Source organism: Jaculus jaculus, chromosome 11, assembly GCF_020740685.1.
Source record: "Jaculus jaculus isolate mJacJac1 chromosome 11, mJacJac1.mat.Y.cur, whole genome shotgun sequence".
In the NCBI taxonomy this organism is placed as follows: Eukaryota; Metazoa; Chordata; class Mammalia; order Rodentia; family Dipodidae; genus Jaculus; species Jaculus jaculus.
The window spans coordinates 57,695,075-57,708,271 of record NC_059112.1 but is presented as its reverse complement, the minus strand read 5'-3'; the positions used below and the strand labels follow the sequence as shown (position 1 = coordinate 57,708,271).

General features: G+C 43.4%; 1 protein-coding gene across 1 annotated transcript in view; it reads right to left on the bottom strand.

The window, feature by feature from the left end:
* The window catches only part of Cfap99 (cilia and flagella associated protein 99), a 93,081-nt gene that overhangs the window by 48,057 nt on the left and 31,827 nt on the right, over positions 1 to 13,197 (bottom strand). The window contains exon 3 of the mRNA XM_045161261.1: positions 16 to 160. Within this exon, the coding sequence (XP_045017196.1) occupies positions 16 to 160 (145 nt within the window). The remainder of the gene's footprint in view (positions 1 to 15; positions 161 to 13,197) is intronic.

The following is a 13,197-nucleotide window of genomic DNA, read 5'->3' as shown; positions in this document are numbered from 1 at the left end:
AGTAGATATACCCACCCTCAAAGAGGCTGTAGTCAGCCCATAGGCAGAGGCGGCCATCCCGCACATAGAAGGCATCCACAACGATGGTCAGTAACTTCCGGTACTCAAGACAACCAGACAGAACTTCCAAAACAAAGGCATGCTTCTGTGCACTCAGGGTCTGGAAGAGAAAGGCAAGTAGGAGTTCATAAGGGTCAGAACAACAAGGACAAGTGTCGAGAATGGACATTCCCAGACGGCTAAGAAGAGACTAGTTTGTTCAACCCTCTTAGAGCAGTGGCTATGACCATAGTGAGAGGGCAGGACTCACAGGGACTGCTCCTGTGTGAGGGTAAGGTAGGTTTAAAGACAAAATAAATATGGGAAAGATGTGAGATAACAAAAAGAACACAAAAGAACAAATATTATGCAAATATTCTCAATTACATGAATATATAGGCAAATTTACAGAGGCTGAAAATAGAATGGTGGTTGCCAGGGGTGAAGGAGGGGCTGGGAGTGGTGTCTCATAGGACAGAGTTTTTAACTTTGGGAACGTGAGAAAGTTCTGGAGAGAAACAGTTGTGATGGCCACACAACCATGTGAATGTACTTCATGCCACTTGAAAATGGTTAAAATGGTAAGCTTTATGTCATGTTTCATTATAATAATCTAAAATCTGAGCTTATATAAAGGTTTTTAAATGAATGAATAAAATATTTCCAAGTAGGAGAATCTCAAGAGCCTGTCCAGAGTCAAAAGCAAAATAGGAGTTAGAGTGGTAGTATGGATGCTGTCCTGTCCTCTCTGGGAAGGGAACCAGTGGGGGCAGGTACTGGAAATTGAACCCATGCTAGGCAAGTGCTCTACCACTAAGCTATATATCCCTGACCTTTATGTTTTGCTTTTTATTTTATTAATTATTATTGGTTTTGGTTTTTCTTGGTAGGGTGTCACCCTAGCCCAGGCTGACCTGGAATTTTCTATGTAATCTTAGGGTGGCCTTGAACTCATAGCAATCCCCCTACCTCTGCTTCCCAAGTGCTGGGATTAAAGGCATGCACCACCATGCTGGTTATTTTATTTTTTAATATTTAATTTAATTTATTTATTTGAGAGAGAGAGAGAAAGAGGTAGAGACAGAAAAAGAGAGAGAGAGAGAGAGAGGGAGGGAGGCAGAAAATGAGCATGCCAGAACCTCCAGCCACTGCAAACTAACTCCAAACCTGTGTGCTACCTTGTGCATCTGGCTTACATGGGTCCTGGGGAATTGAACAGAGGTCCTTTGGCTATGCAGGCAAGCGCCCTAACCACTAAGAAATCTCTCTAGCCCTTATTTTATCTTATTTAATTTTTTAAAAAATATATTTTATTTATTTATTTGAGAGAGAAACAGGTACAGAGTATGAGAGAGAGAATGGGCACGCCAGGGCCTCCAGCCATTGCAAATGAACTCCAGATGCATGCACCCCCTTGTGCATCTGGCTTACGTGGGTCTTGGAGAATCGAACTGGGATCCTTTGACTTTGCAGGCAAACACCTTAACTTCTTTTTTTTTTTTTTGTCTCTTTTAAAAATATTTTATTTCTTAGAGAGAGAGAGAGGGAAAGAAGCAGAGAGAGAGAAGGAATGGGTGCTCCAGGGCCTCTAGCCACCCCAGAAGCATGCACCACCTTGTGTGTCTGGCTTGTGGAGAGCGCCTTAAACACTAAATCATCTCTCCAGTCTCAAATTTCTCTCTCTCTTTTTTAGTTTTTTTAATTTATTTATTTGAGAGTGACAGACAGAGAGAAAGAGGGAGAGAGAGAAAATGGGCGCGCCAGGGCCTCCAGCCCCTGCAAAGGAACTCCAGATGCGTGCACCCCCTTGTGCATTTGGCTAATGTGGGTCCTGGGGAACTGAGCCTCAAACTGGGGTCCTTAGGCTTCACAGGCAAGCACTTAACCGCTGAGCCATCTCTCCAGCCCTCCCTCTCTCTTTTATAAAAAATTATTTTATTTTATTTATTTGAGAGAGATAGGAAGAGGCTGAGAGAGGGAGAGAAAGTGAGAGAGAGAGAATGGGCGTGCCAGGGCCTTCAGCCATTGCAAACAAATTCCAGATGCATGAAGCACCTTAACTTCTAAGCCAACTCTCCAGCCCTATTTTATTTTTATTTTATTTGTGGTAGGGTCTCACTGTAGCCCAGGCTGACCTGGAACTTACCCTGTAGTCCCAGGCTGGCCTTGAACACATGGTGGTGATCCTCCTGCCTCTGCCTCCAGAGTGCTGGTATTAAAGGTGTGTGCCACCAGGCCTGTTGGTCTTTTTTGCTTTTATTTTGGGGAAAGGTCTGACTAAGTTGTCCATGGTGGCCTTGAACTTGTGATTCTCTTGCCTTAGTCTCCTGAGTAGCAAGTACAAGCCTCTGCCACTAGACCATTTGCCCCTTAGGACATTTTGGAGTCTGTGATCTGACAAATATCTGAGAAAAACAGTTTAATGGAGGAAAGCTTTATTTGGCTCATGGTTTGAGAGGTTTCAGTCCACAGATATCTGACTCCATTGTTTTAGGCCCATGACAAGGCAGAAACATGACAGAGCAAAGGAAAGTGGTTCACTTTGTGGTAGCCAGGAAAGACACACAGAAAGAAGACATAGGAAGGGGTTGGGTATAGGATGTCTCCTTCAAAGCAGCCCTTCAGTCACCTGTTTCCTCCAGCCCACCTCCTAGTTTCAGTTCCCTTCCAACAATGCCATTGAATTAGAAACCCATCCCAAAGCCCCACCTCTGAACACTGCACTGGGCTGAGCCTTTGGGGGAACATTTCAGATCCAAATGATGGCATGACCTGTGTGTGACAGGTGTTAATGTTTTAAAAAGCAACAGGCTTTCAAGCTAAATTTCGAAAAGTTGTTTTTTTTTTTTTTTTCCCCCGAAAAGTTTTGAAAGAGAAAGAAAACGAGGAATTCTGTGCTGCCAGCACAATATTGAGAAGATTGCTGGGACAGATGCTGCTGAGCTTTTCCCGAAAGCAATTTAGCAAATAGGTTTCAAGAACCTTGTTTTCTTGACCTTTTAATTTAATTTATACTTCTGGGAACCTAAGGAAGCCATCCAGAATGCAAAAAGTGTAAGTGCGTGGGGAAAAGGTCTGAGCAGCCATGAAACGGGAATAGCCCAGAAGTAAGGGACCCAAGGGGTCAAGCACAATCTGTCCATGCCACACAGGCCATGTGATGCAGCTATTAAAATGACACTGTGTAAGGAGATGAGAATGTGGATTGACCCCTGTGGGGCTATGAACATGCCTGCTTCTCTGTCCCTCTGTATCCATAAATTCCTAAAATCAGTTACTTCTCTAGGAAATTGAAAATTAGTAATGGTATTACCCCAGCCAGCCACCTCCTCTTAACGGATCCTGCTTTCCTCAAACTATCTTCCAGAAAGGATGCACCAAAAACAACTTAGAGCAGGAGCTAGAGAAATAGCTCACAGTTAAAGGTGCTTGCTTACAAAGCCTGATAGCCCAGGTTCAAGTCCTTAGTACTGATGTAAGCCATATGCACAAAGTGGAACATGCACCTGAATTTTTTTTTTTTTTTTTTTTTTGCAGTGGATCAAGGCCCTGGTGCACCCATATCCTCTCTACTTTCAATAAATAAATGAATAAATAAATAAATAAATTTTAAAACTTAGAACAACTGAGTTTCCACAGAAGAAGTTTCCCAGAAAAATAGTTTCTAAAGAAAGTTTCTTTTTTTGCACTACTTTGTTTTTCTTTCTTTCTTTCTTCCTCCCTCCCTTCCTTCCTTCCTTTCTCTCTCTCTCTCTCTCTTTCTTTCTTCTTCTTTTTTTTTTTTTTTGAGATCAGATCGTCCTGTAGCCCAGGTGGCCTGGAATTCATGATGTATTCTCAGGGTGGCCTCAAACTCACAGTGATCCTCCTACCTCTGCCTTCTGAGTGCTAAGATAAAGGTATGTGCCCCCATGCCTGGCCTTTATATATATAAATAGGGTTTTGCTTTTGTTTTTTGAGGTGGGTCTCGCTCTAGCCCAGGCTGAACTGGAATTCACAGTGTTGTCTCAGGGTGGCCTCGAACTCCTGGAGATCCTCTTACATCTGCCTCCTGAGTGCTGGGGTTAAAGGCATGCACCACCACACCTGGCTCTCCTCTCTGTCTATGCTTACAAATAAAAAGAAGCCAGGTGGTGGTGGCACATGCCTTTGATCCCAGCATTCAGGAGGCAGATGTAGGAGGATCTCCAGGAGTTCGAGGCCACCCTGAGACACTGTGAATTCCAGGTCAGCCTGGGCTACAGCGAGACCCTACCTTGAAAAACCAATAATAATAATAAATAAATAAATAAAAATATGAAAGAAAAAAAAGAGAGATAGAATGGAAAGACAATGGGCATGCCAGGGCCTCCAGCCACTGCAAATAAGCTCTAGATGCATGGGTACTGGGGAATCAAACTGAGGTTGGTAGGCTTTGCAGGCAAGTACCTTAACTACTGAGCCATCTCTCTAGCCCATCTTTTTAAAAATATACATGTATATTTTTAGATATATTTATTTGAGAGAGAGAGAGAAAGAAGTTGAGAGAGAATGGGCGCACCAGGGCCTCCAGCCACTGCAAACAAACTCAAGACACATGCACCACCTTGTGTATCTGGCTCACATGGGTACTGGGGAATGGAACCTGGGACCTTAGGCTTTGCAGGCAAGAGCCATCCCTCCAGCCCTTTAAAAGTATTTTTATTTATTTGAGAGAGAGTTTATTTATTCATTTGGAAGCAGAGAGAGTCAGAGAGAACACACACACACACACACACACACACAGATTGGGTGTGCCAGGGCCTCAAGCCACTGCAAATGAACTCCAGACACATGTGCCACTGTGCATCTGGCTTTACATGGGTACTGGGGAATCCAACCCATGTTGTTAGGCTTTGCAGGCAAGTGCCTCAACTGCTGAGCCATCTCTCCAGCCTGCCTTCTCTTTCTTGAACATGCAATTGTCCCTTCAGGGCCGGTTCCCTCTGTTTGTGATACACTTCTTGTCACAAATGCTCCCCTCCACAAACCTTTGTCCTTGAAAAGCATCTCTGTCCACTTCTGCTATCAGGCACGACTTGTCCCAGCAGCATAACACTAGTCATTTATTGTCCTTTTTCCCTTGTTAAAAGGTCACCTTGGTGCTCATCAGAACAGGAAGGGAATGTCTTAGGCACCCAGTGCCAAGTACAAAGAGGGGCTCACGGGGTGAAGGCTTCTCCATGCCTAAGTGCTGCCAGCAGAGGTTGAGGCTAGTACTCTGGAAGCTCAGCTGCCCAGTGCCCAGGTGTCCAGCTCAGCTTCCCTCTGGGGTCCTCCTGTAACTCTGACCAAACCTTTGCTGTTGGCAAAGTTGCTTTTGTTTCCTCTTCTTTCATTAAGATGTTAACTGATCCACTCTGGCCTCAAACTCACAGGGATCCTCCTACCTCTACCTCCGAATGCTAGGATTAATTAAAGGCATGTGCCACCACACCTGGCAGCTTAAATAATCTTTCTTTAGATTAGATCTTTCTTTAGAACCGAGAACATTTAGTGGTCTTCAGATAACATCAGAACCTTGAAATGCCCTCCTTATTCTAGTCCTATGCACCAACTAACATAAAGCATGTAAACTGCTATGAGGTTGGACTGACAGGAAAGCAATATATTTGTCTAAAAGAATTACAGATCTAGGGTTTGGGGCAATAGGTCAGTAGATAAAGTACTTGCCTTGCAAGCATGAGTTTGATCCTCAGAATGTGGAAAAAACCATCCCAGAGTGGCGCATGCACTTATATTCCCAGGGGAGGGGAGGTGGAGACAAGAGGACCCCTGGAATTTGCTGGGCAGTCTACTCTAATTGGTGAGTACCAGGTCAAAAAGAGATCCTATACTTTTTTTTTTTTTTTTAATAGGAGAGAGAGAGAGAGAGAATTGGCATGCCAGGGCCTGTAGCCACTGTTATTGAACTCCAGATGGGTACACCCCCTTTTGTTCATGTGCAACCTTGAGCAATTGCATCACTGTGTATCTGGCTTATGTGGGACCTGGAGAGTCGAACATGAGTCCTTAGGCTTTGTAGGCAAGCATCTTAACTGCTAAGCCATCTCTCCAGGTCCCATTCTTTTCTAAAAAACAATATATATATATATATATATATATATATATATATATATATATATATATATGTATGTATGTATGTATGTATGTATGTATGTATGTATTTGTGACCACAGAGAGGTAAAGAGAAACAGACAGGCAGAGAGACTTAGTTGCACCAGGGCCTCTAGCCTCTGCATGCAAACTCCAGACACATGTGATACTTTGTGTATCTGGCTTTACGTGGGTACTGGGGAATTGAACCTGGTTGTTAGGGCTTTGCAAGCAAGTTCCTTAACCACTGAGCAATCTCTTCAACCCAAGAGAGATCCTACCTTTTAAAAAGTGTACCTGAGGGCTGGAGGGACGGCTTAGCAGTTAAGGCATTTGTCTGCAAAGCCAAAGGACCCAGGTTCTATTACCTAGGACCCACGTAAGCCAGATGTACAAAGGGGTGCACAAGGGGCTGTATGCGTCTAGAGTTTGTTTGCAGTGGCTGGAGGCCCTGGAGCACCCATTTTCTTTCCCTCTCTCTGTGTGTGTGTCTCTCTCTCCCTCTTTGTCTATCAAATGAATAAATAAATAAAAATTTTTTTAAGTGTACCTGATAGGTAGGCAAGGTGGTGCATGCCTTTAATCCCAGCACTCGGGAGGCAGAGGTAGGAGGATCACCGTGGGTTCAAGGCCACCCTGAGACTACATAGTGAGTTCCAGGTGAAACCCTACTTTGAAAAAACAGGAAAAAACAAGTGTACCTAAGGATAACAGCCAAGGTTGTCCTTTTCCTTTGCCTGCAAAGCCAAAGGACCCAGGTTCAACTCCCCAGAACCCACATAAGCCAGATGCACAAGGTGGCACATATGTCTGGAATTTGTTTGCAGTGGCTAAAAGCCCTAACATGCCCATTCTCTCTCTCTATTCCTCTTCTTCCCTCTCTCTCAAATAAATAAAAATAAAATATAATCAAAAATATTTGACAAAAGAGAAATAGGGAGAGAGAGAGAAAAGAGAGGGGGCACTGCTGCAAATGAACTCGACACATGAACCACCTTGGACATCTGACTTTAAGTGGTTACTGGGGAATTGAACCTGGGCCCTTTGGCTTTGCAGGCAAGCACCGTAACCACTAAGACATCTCTCCAGCCCTAGTAATGGCTTTTTTAAAGTGGAGGGCAGATGTGCTTGGACCTGCTAACACTCTGACTACCAGCCTTCACACCAGAAGGCACCCCAGCCAGGGCCCAACCCTGCTACTGATTACCCACACTTTTTTTTTTTTTTTTCGAGGTAGGGTCTCGTTCTCATCCAGGCCGACCTGACTGTATGTAGTCTCAGTCTGGCCTGGAACTCAAGGTGATCCTCCTACCTTAGCCTCCCAAGTGTTGGGAATAAAGGTGTGTGCCACCACACCTGGCCTAGCTACTTTTTCTCAACAGATATTCAGGTCTTCTGGCAGATGAGTTGGAAGATAGTAAGCTCAGCCTGGGCAGTAGGTTAGATGACTGAAGGATGGTACTGACAACAACTCTGGCTTCCAAGGACTTGGATAACTATGTATTAGTTATATATGTGTTGAAATGTGTGATAAAGTCTTTTCAATAAGGTCCTATCCCAGATCCTTCAGTTGAAGCTCTGATACCATTGAGCTCTAGGCAAGGCAAGTCAGCCAGGGCCAGGTTGAACAGGAAGATGCTGAGATGCAAGGCCAAGAGGGAAGTGATGGGTGCTGGTGAGTCCTGGGCCTGTGTGTGGGTCCTTGACTCTGGGAATGGACAACCTGTTAATGCTGGTCTGGCAGCCACAAGAACACTTGTTATCAAGCTTGACAACAAAGAGGAGACAGCCTGAGGATGGGGTGGAGTCAAAGGGGGCCGAGCACTGAGCCCTAGTCTTCTGGCTCTGACCAGCCAGGGGAGAGTTATGGATCCAAGTTGCAGAGGCTCTTTTTTTCTCTCCCAGAAGGCAGGGCAAGGACTCAACAGCACTAATAAATCCTTCATTTTGGGCCAGCCTCAGTCATTGAAACCAAAGGACTGTAGCCACCAGGGAACTCTGAATTTGTGATAAAACCTTGGGTCTTGGTCAAGCTCAAGGACCTCAAGTCATTACGCAGGGGACATGGGGAGCACTGCATGTATTGACAATGGTCTCATGAATGGGGAACTGGAGATCCTTGTGCCTCTTCCTGCAGTGGTTCTGGAACAGAGCCCATCTGCTAGAACCCTGGGGTTAGGGTAGAGTTATCCCAGGGTCAAGGAAGTGGGGTGAACTGAGTACCTCGATAGGATCTCTAACTCACATCATCAATGCTTGTAATCAGTAACACAAAGACTGAAGTCAATGGAAATGTGGGCAAGGGGACTTGAAGCTATGGGATACCTATACAATAGCCCACTTCTTTCTTTCCATCCCCTCAGCAAAGAATGCTATCCTATTGGGCTTGGCACTATATCCAATAAAATCCCTTTTCTTGGTAAAGCAAGATGACAATTTTAGTTAATGAGAGGTAATAGCACATTGGAAGTGAGACCCCCACCCCTAAGGAAGCTCCTTGAAGAGTAGGCAGCTATAAGCCTTGAGCTGTTTGTCTTCCTCTTCCCTTGCCTGAGATGCAGAGCAATGGTGGATCTATGGTAGCAATTTTTTGGCTATGAGACTCTGAATTGCTTTGTCTCCAGTAGATTGTGCTGTTTTGGTTTGCTTTTGGTTTTTCAAGGTAGGGTCTCACTCTAGCCCAGGCTGACATGGAATTCACTATGCGGTCTCAGGCTGGCCTCAAACTCATGGTGATCCTCCTATCTCTGCCTACCGAGTGCTGGAATGAAAGGCATGCACCACCATGCCTGGCAAATTGCTTCTTTGTAAAATATTTTGTTTACTTATTTATGAGAGAAAGAGAGAGAGGGAGGGAGCTAGGGCCTCTAGGCATTGCAAACAAACTCCAGACTCATGTGCCACCTTGTGCATCTGGCTTTACATGGATACTTGGGAACTGAACCCAGGTAGTTAGGCTTTCCAGGCAAATGCCTTAGCCACTGAGCAATCTCTCCAGCCCAGATTGTTTTTGCTTTAAAAAAAAAAAAAAAGGACTTCTGGTTAAGATGGCGGCGTAGGTACCACGCCAAAGCAGCCTGGGGGCGGGGGAGACCAAAAAAACTCAGCAAAATACACACTTTTACTAAAAAGTGAGGTGTATAGGAAATTGAAGCAGCAGCAGAGAAGTAGGAGAGATCCAGAGCATCCAGAGCCCGCACAGGCCGGCAAAAGTGGCCCCAGCAGCTCCGCCAACCGCTGCAGCGGCGGGGCACCAGAAAGCCGCCAGGCTCGGCTCCAGCCGCAGGAAAAGCCAGGTGCGGGATTTTCCCCTCACACCAACGCTCTCCGCAACTCAGGAAACGTGAAGGGAGAGCGGCAGCGAGCAGCAGAGGAGCAGACCGCGAGGTAGAAGAACAAGTGGAACAGTGAGAGAACGAGAGCAGCTGCGGCTCCCTCCCCTCCCCCACCGCCTGAGCCCAGCTCCAGCGAACAGAGCAGCGGCCAAGGACCCGGCCACACCAATTTGAGCCGACAGTGAGACAAGCAGGAAGAGTCCGGGAGCAACATCAGTGACTCTGGCACCAGTAACAGCGGCCCCAGCAGCAGCAGACCCAGCAGCAGCAGACCAAGGAGCAGCAACAACAGCAGACTCAGCAGCAGCTTCAGCTGCAGACAGACACAGCAGAGGCAGCTTTCACAGCAGCAGTTCCAGAAGCGGGGGTGTTGATCTGCAGGGCCACACTTGCCAGGCTTGGTTTGCCCCACAGGAAAAGCCAGTGCCCAGCTCCAGAAATCAGAACAGCAGCCCGACGACCCAGGCAGCAACTTGACTGAGACCAAACTCATCCAAAGGTAACTGGGTTTGCACCAGGGAAGGGTCTCACTTGGTCACAAGCTGACTTGGATCCCTCAACAGACCAGAAATCTTAACCTCTATGTTGATAGAGGATCTGGTTGTTATAATAACTACTCTGGCATACATACTTGGGGCTGTTTTTGACTGAATGGGTACAGAGTTTAGTTAACTTTCAGAATCTACCTGTATTTTATTCCACTCAGCCTACTTGAATACCCCCATAGCAGGGAAACTCAACCCCTAGGAGCACCTTTGTAGATACTCTCAGAGTCTTAAGAGCCACATCTAACACCTTAAGCTCCTACCCTGAAAATATATAACATCAAATCAATTGATACAGCTTAGAATACCCAGCTAGATAGAAAATCCAAGCATTAACTTAATCCAAGATGCAAAAATATATACATAATAACACAAGAAACACTAAAAAGCAAGATGATATAAATCCACCTAAAAGTATTAATGCATCAGAAATGACCTGCAGTGAGAACGAGTTAGAGGAAATGCCTGAGAAAGATTTCAAAAGAATGATTGTAAATATGTTCAAAGAAGTCAGAGAACAAATCAAAGGAGTCAAAGAGGAACTTAAAGAGGAAATCAAAGGAATCAAAGAAGATTCAGGACACCAATTTCATGAAATAAAGAAGGCAATACAATACATAAATAAGGAAATAGAAATAATAAAGAAAAACCAGTCAGAATTACTAGCAATGAAGAACACAGTTAATGAAATAAAAAACTCTGTAGAAAATCTCACCAGTAGAATAGATGAAGGAGAGGACAGAATATCTAAGCTAGAAGACCAGGTGGCAGATCTACTATAGGCCAACAAAGAGAAAGACAAACTTATAGAAAAGTATGAGTGGGAATTTCAAGATATTCGGAACACTATGAAAAGATCAAATATTAGAATTCAGGGCATAGTAGAAGGAGAAGAATTTCACTCCAAAGGCATAGTAGGTATCTTCAACAAAATCACAGAAGAAAATTTCCCCCAAATTGGGAAAGAGGTGCCAATACAAATACAGGAAGCCTTTAGAACCCCATCCAGACAAAACCTGGAGAGAACCTCTCCTCGCCATATTATAATCAAACTTCCAAACACACACACCAAAGAAAAAATATTGAAAGCAGTTAGACAGAAAAATCAAGTTACCTACAAAAGTAAGCCCATCAGGATTACAGCAGATTATTCAACACAAACTTTAAAAGCCAGAAGGGCTTGGAGTGATATATTCCAAGTTCTGAAAGATAACAACTGTCAACCAAGGTTACTTTATTCTGCAAAGTTATCCATTCAAATAGACGGAGAAATAAGGACATTCCATGACAAAAGCAGGTTAAAGGAGTATTTGAAGACAAAACCAGCTCTACAGAAAATACCTGATAGAATCCTCCATGCTGAAGAAAAGGAAAAGCACACATATAAGGAACCTAGAAAAAACAAGCAATACTCAAATACTTGTTAAGAGAGCACAGGTAGAACCGGAACCACACACACACACACAAAATGGCAAATATAAATACACACCTTTCAATAATATCTCTTAATATCAACGGCCTCAATGCCCCAACGAAAAGGCATAGGTTTGCAGACTGGGTTAAAAAGCAGGATCCTACAGTTTGTTGTCTCCAAGAAACTCACCTTTCTACAAGGGATAGACATTATCTTAGGGTGAAAGGTTGGAAGACGGTGTTTCAAGCAAATGGGCCTAGGAAACAAGCAGGGGTTGCTATCCTAATATCGGACAAGGTAGACTTTAGTCCAATGTTAGTCAAGAAAGATAAGGAAGGTCACTTTATATTGATTAAGGGCACACTCCAACAGGAGGACATTACAATCCTAAACATATATGCACGTAACATGGGGGTTCCCAAATTCAGCAAACAAACACTATTAGAATTAAGGTCACAGATAACACCAAACAGAGTGGTGGTGGGTGACTTTAACACCCCACTCTCATCAATTGACAGATCATCCCAGGAAAAAATAAACAGAGAGGCATATGGACTAAATGAGGTCAAAGAAGGAATGGACCTAACAGATATATACAGGACATTTCATCCAAAGGCTGCAGAATGTACATTCTTTTTAGCAGCACATGGAACATTCTCTAAAATAGACCATATATTAGGACACAAAGCAAATCTTCACAAATTCAGGAAAATTGAAATAATTCCTTGCATTCTATCTGACCACAATGGAATTAAACTACAAATCAGTAGCAAGAAAGGTTATAGAGCATACACAAAATCATGGAAACTAAACAATACATTACTAAATGACAAATGGGTCAATGAAGAAATCAAGACAGAAATCAAAAAATTCATAGAGTCAAATGATAATGAGAACGCAACATATCAAAATCTCTGGGACACAATGAAGGCAGTTCTAAGAGGTAAATTTATAGCCTTAAGAGCCTATATTAAGAAATTAGAAAGGTCACAGGTAAATGACCTAATACTTCGCCTTAAAGCCTTGGAAAAAGAAGAACAAGGCAAACCAAAAATCAGTAGGCGGGAAGAAATAATAAAGATTAGGGCAGAAATTAATGAAATAGAAACAAAAAAAAATCCAAAGAATTAATGAAACAAAGAGTTGGCTCTTTGAAAGGATAAACAAGATTGATAAACCCTTAGCCAATCTGACCAAAAGAAAGAGAGAAGAGACACAAATTAATAAAATTAGAGATGAACAAGGTAACATCACAACAGATTCCAGAGAAATTCAAAAAATCATAGGGACATACTATAAAAGCATATACTCCACAAAGTATGAAAATCTGAAAGAAATGGATGATTTCCTGGATTTATATGACCTACCTAAATTAAATCAAAATGAGATTAATCACTTAAATAGACCTATAACAAGCATGGAGATCTGAACAGTTATCAATAATCTCCCAACTAAAAAAAGCCCAGGCCCAGATGGATTCACTGCTGAATTTTACCAGACCATTAAGGAAGAGCTAACACCATTGCTTCTTAAGCTTTTCCAGGAAATAGAAAAAGAAGGAATTCTACCAAACTCCTTCTATGAGACCAGTATCACGCTGATACCAAAACCAGGCAAAGATAGAACAAAAAAACAAAATTACAGACTAATCTCCCTCATGAACATAGATGCAAAAATTCTCAACAAAATATTGGCAAACAGAATACAAGAGTATATCAAAAAGATCATTCACCCTGACCAGGTAGGCTTT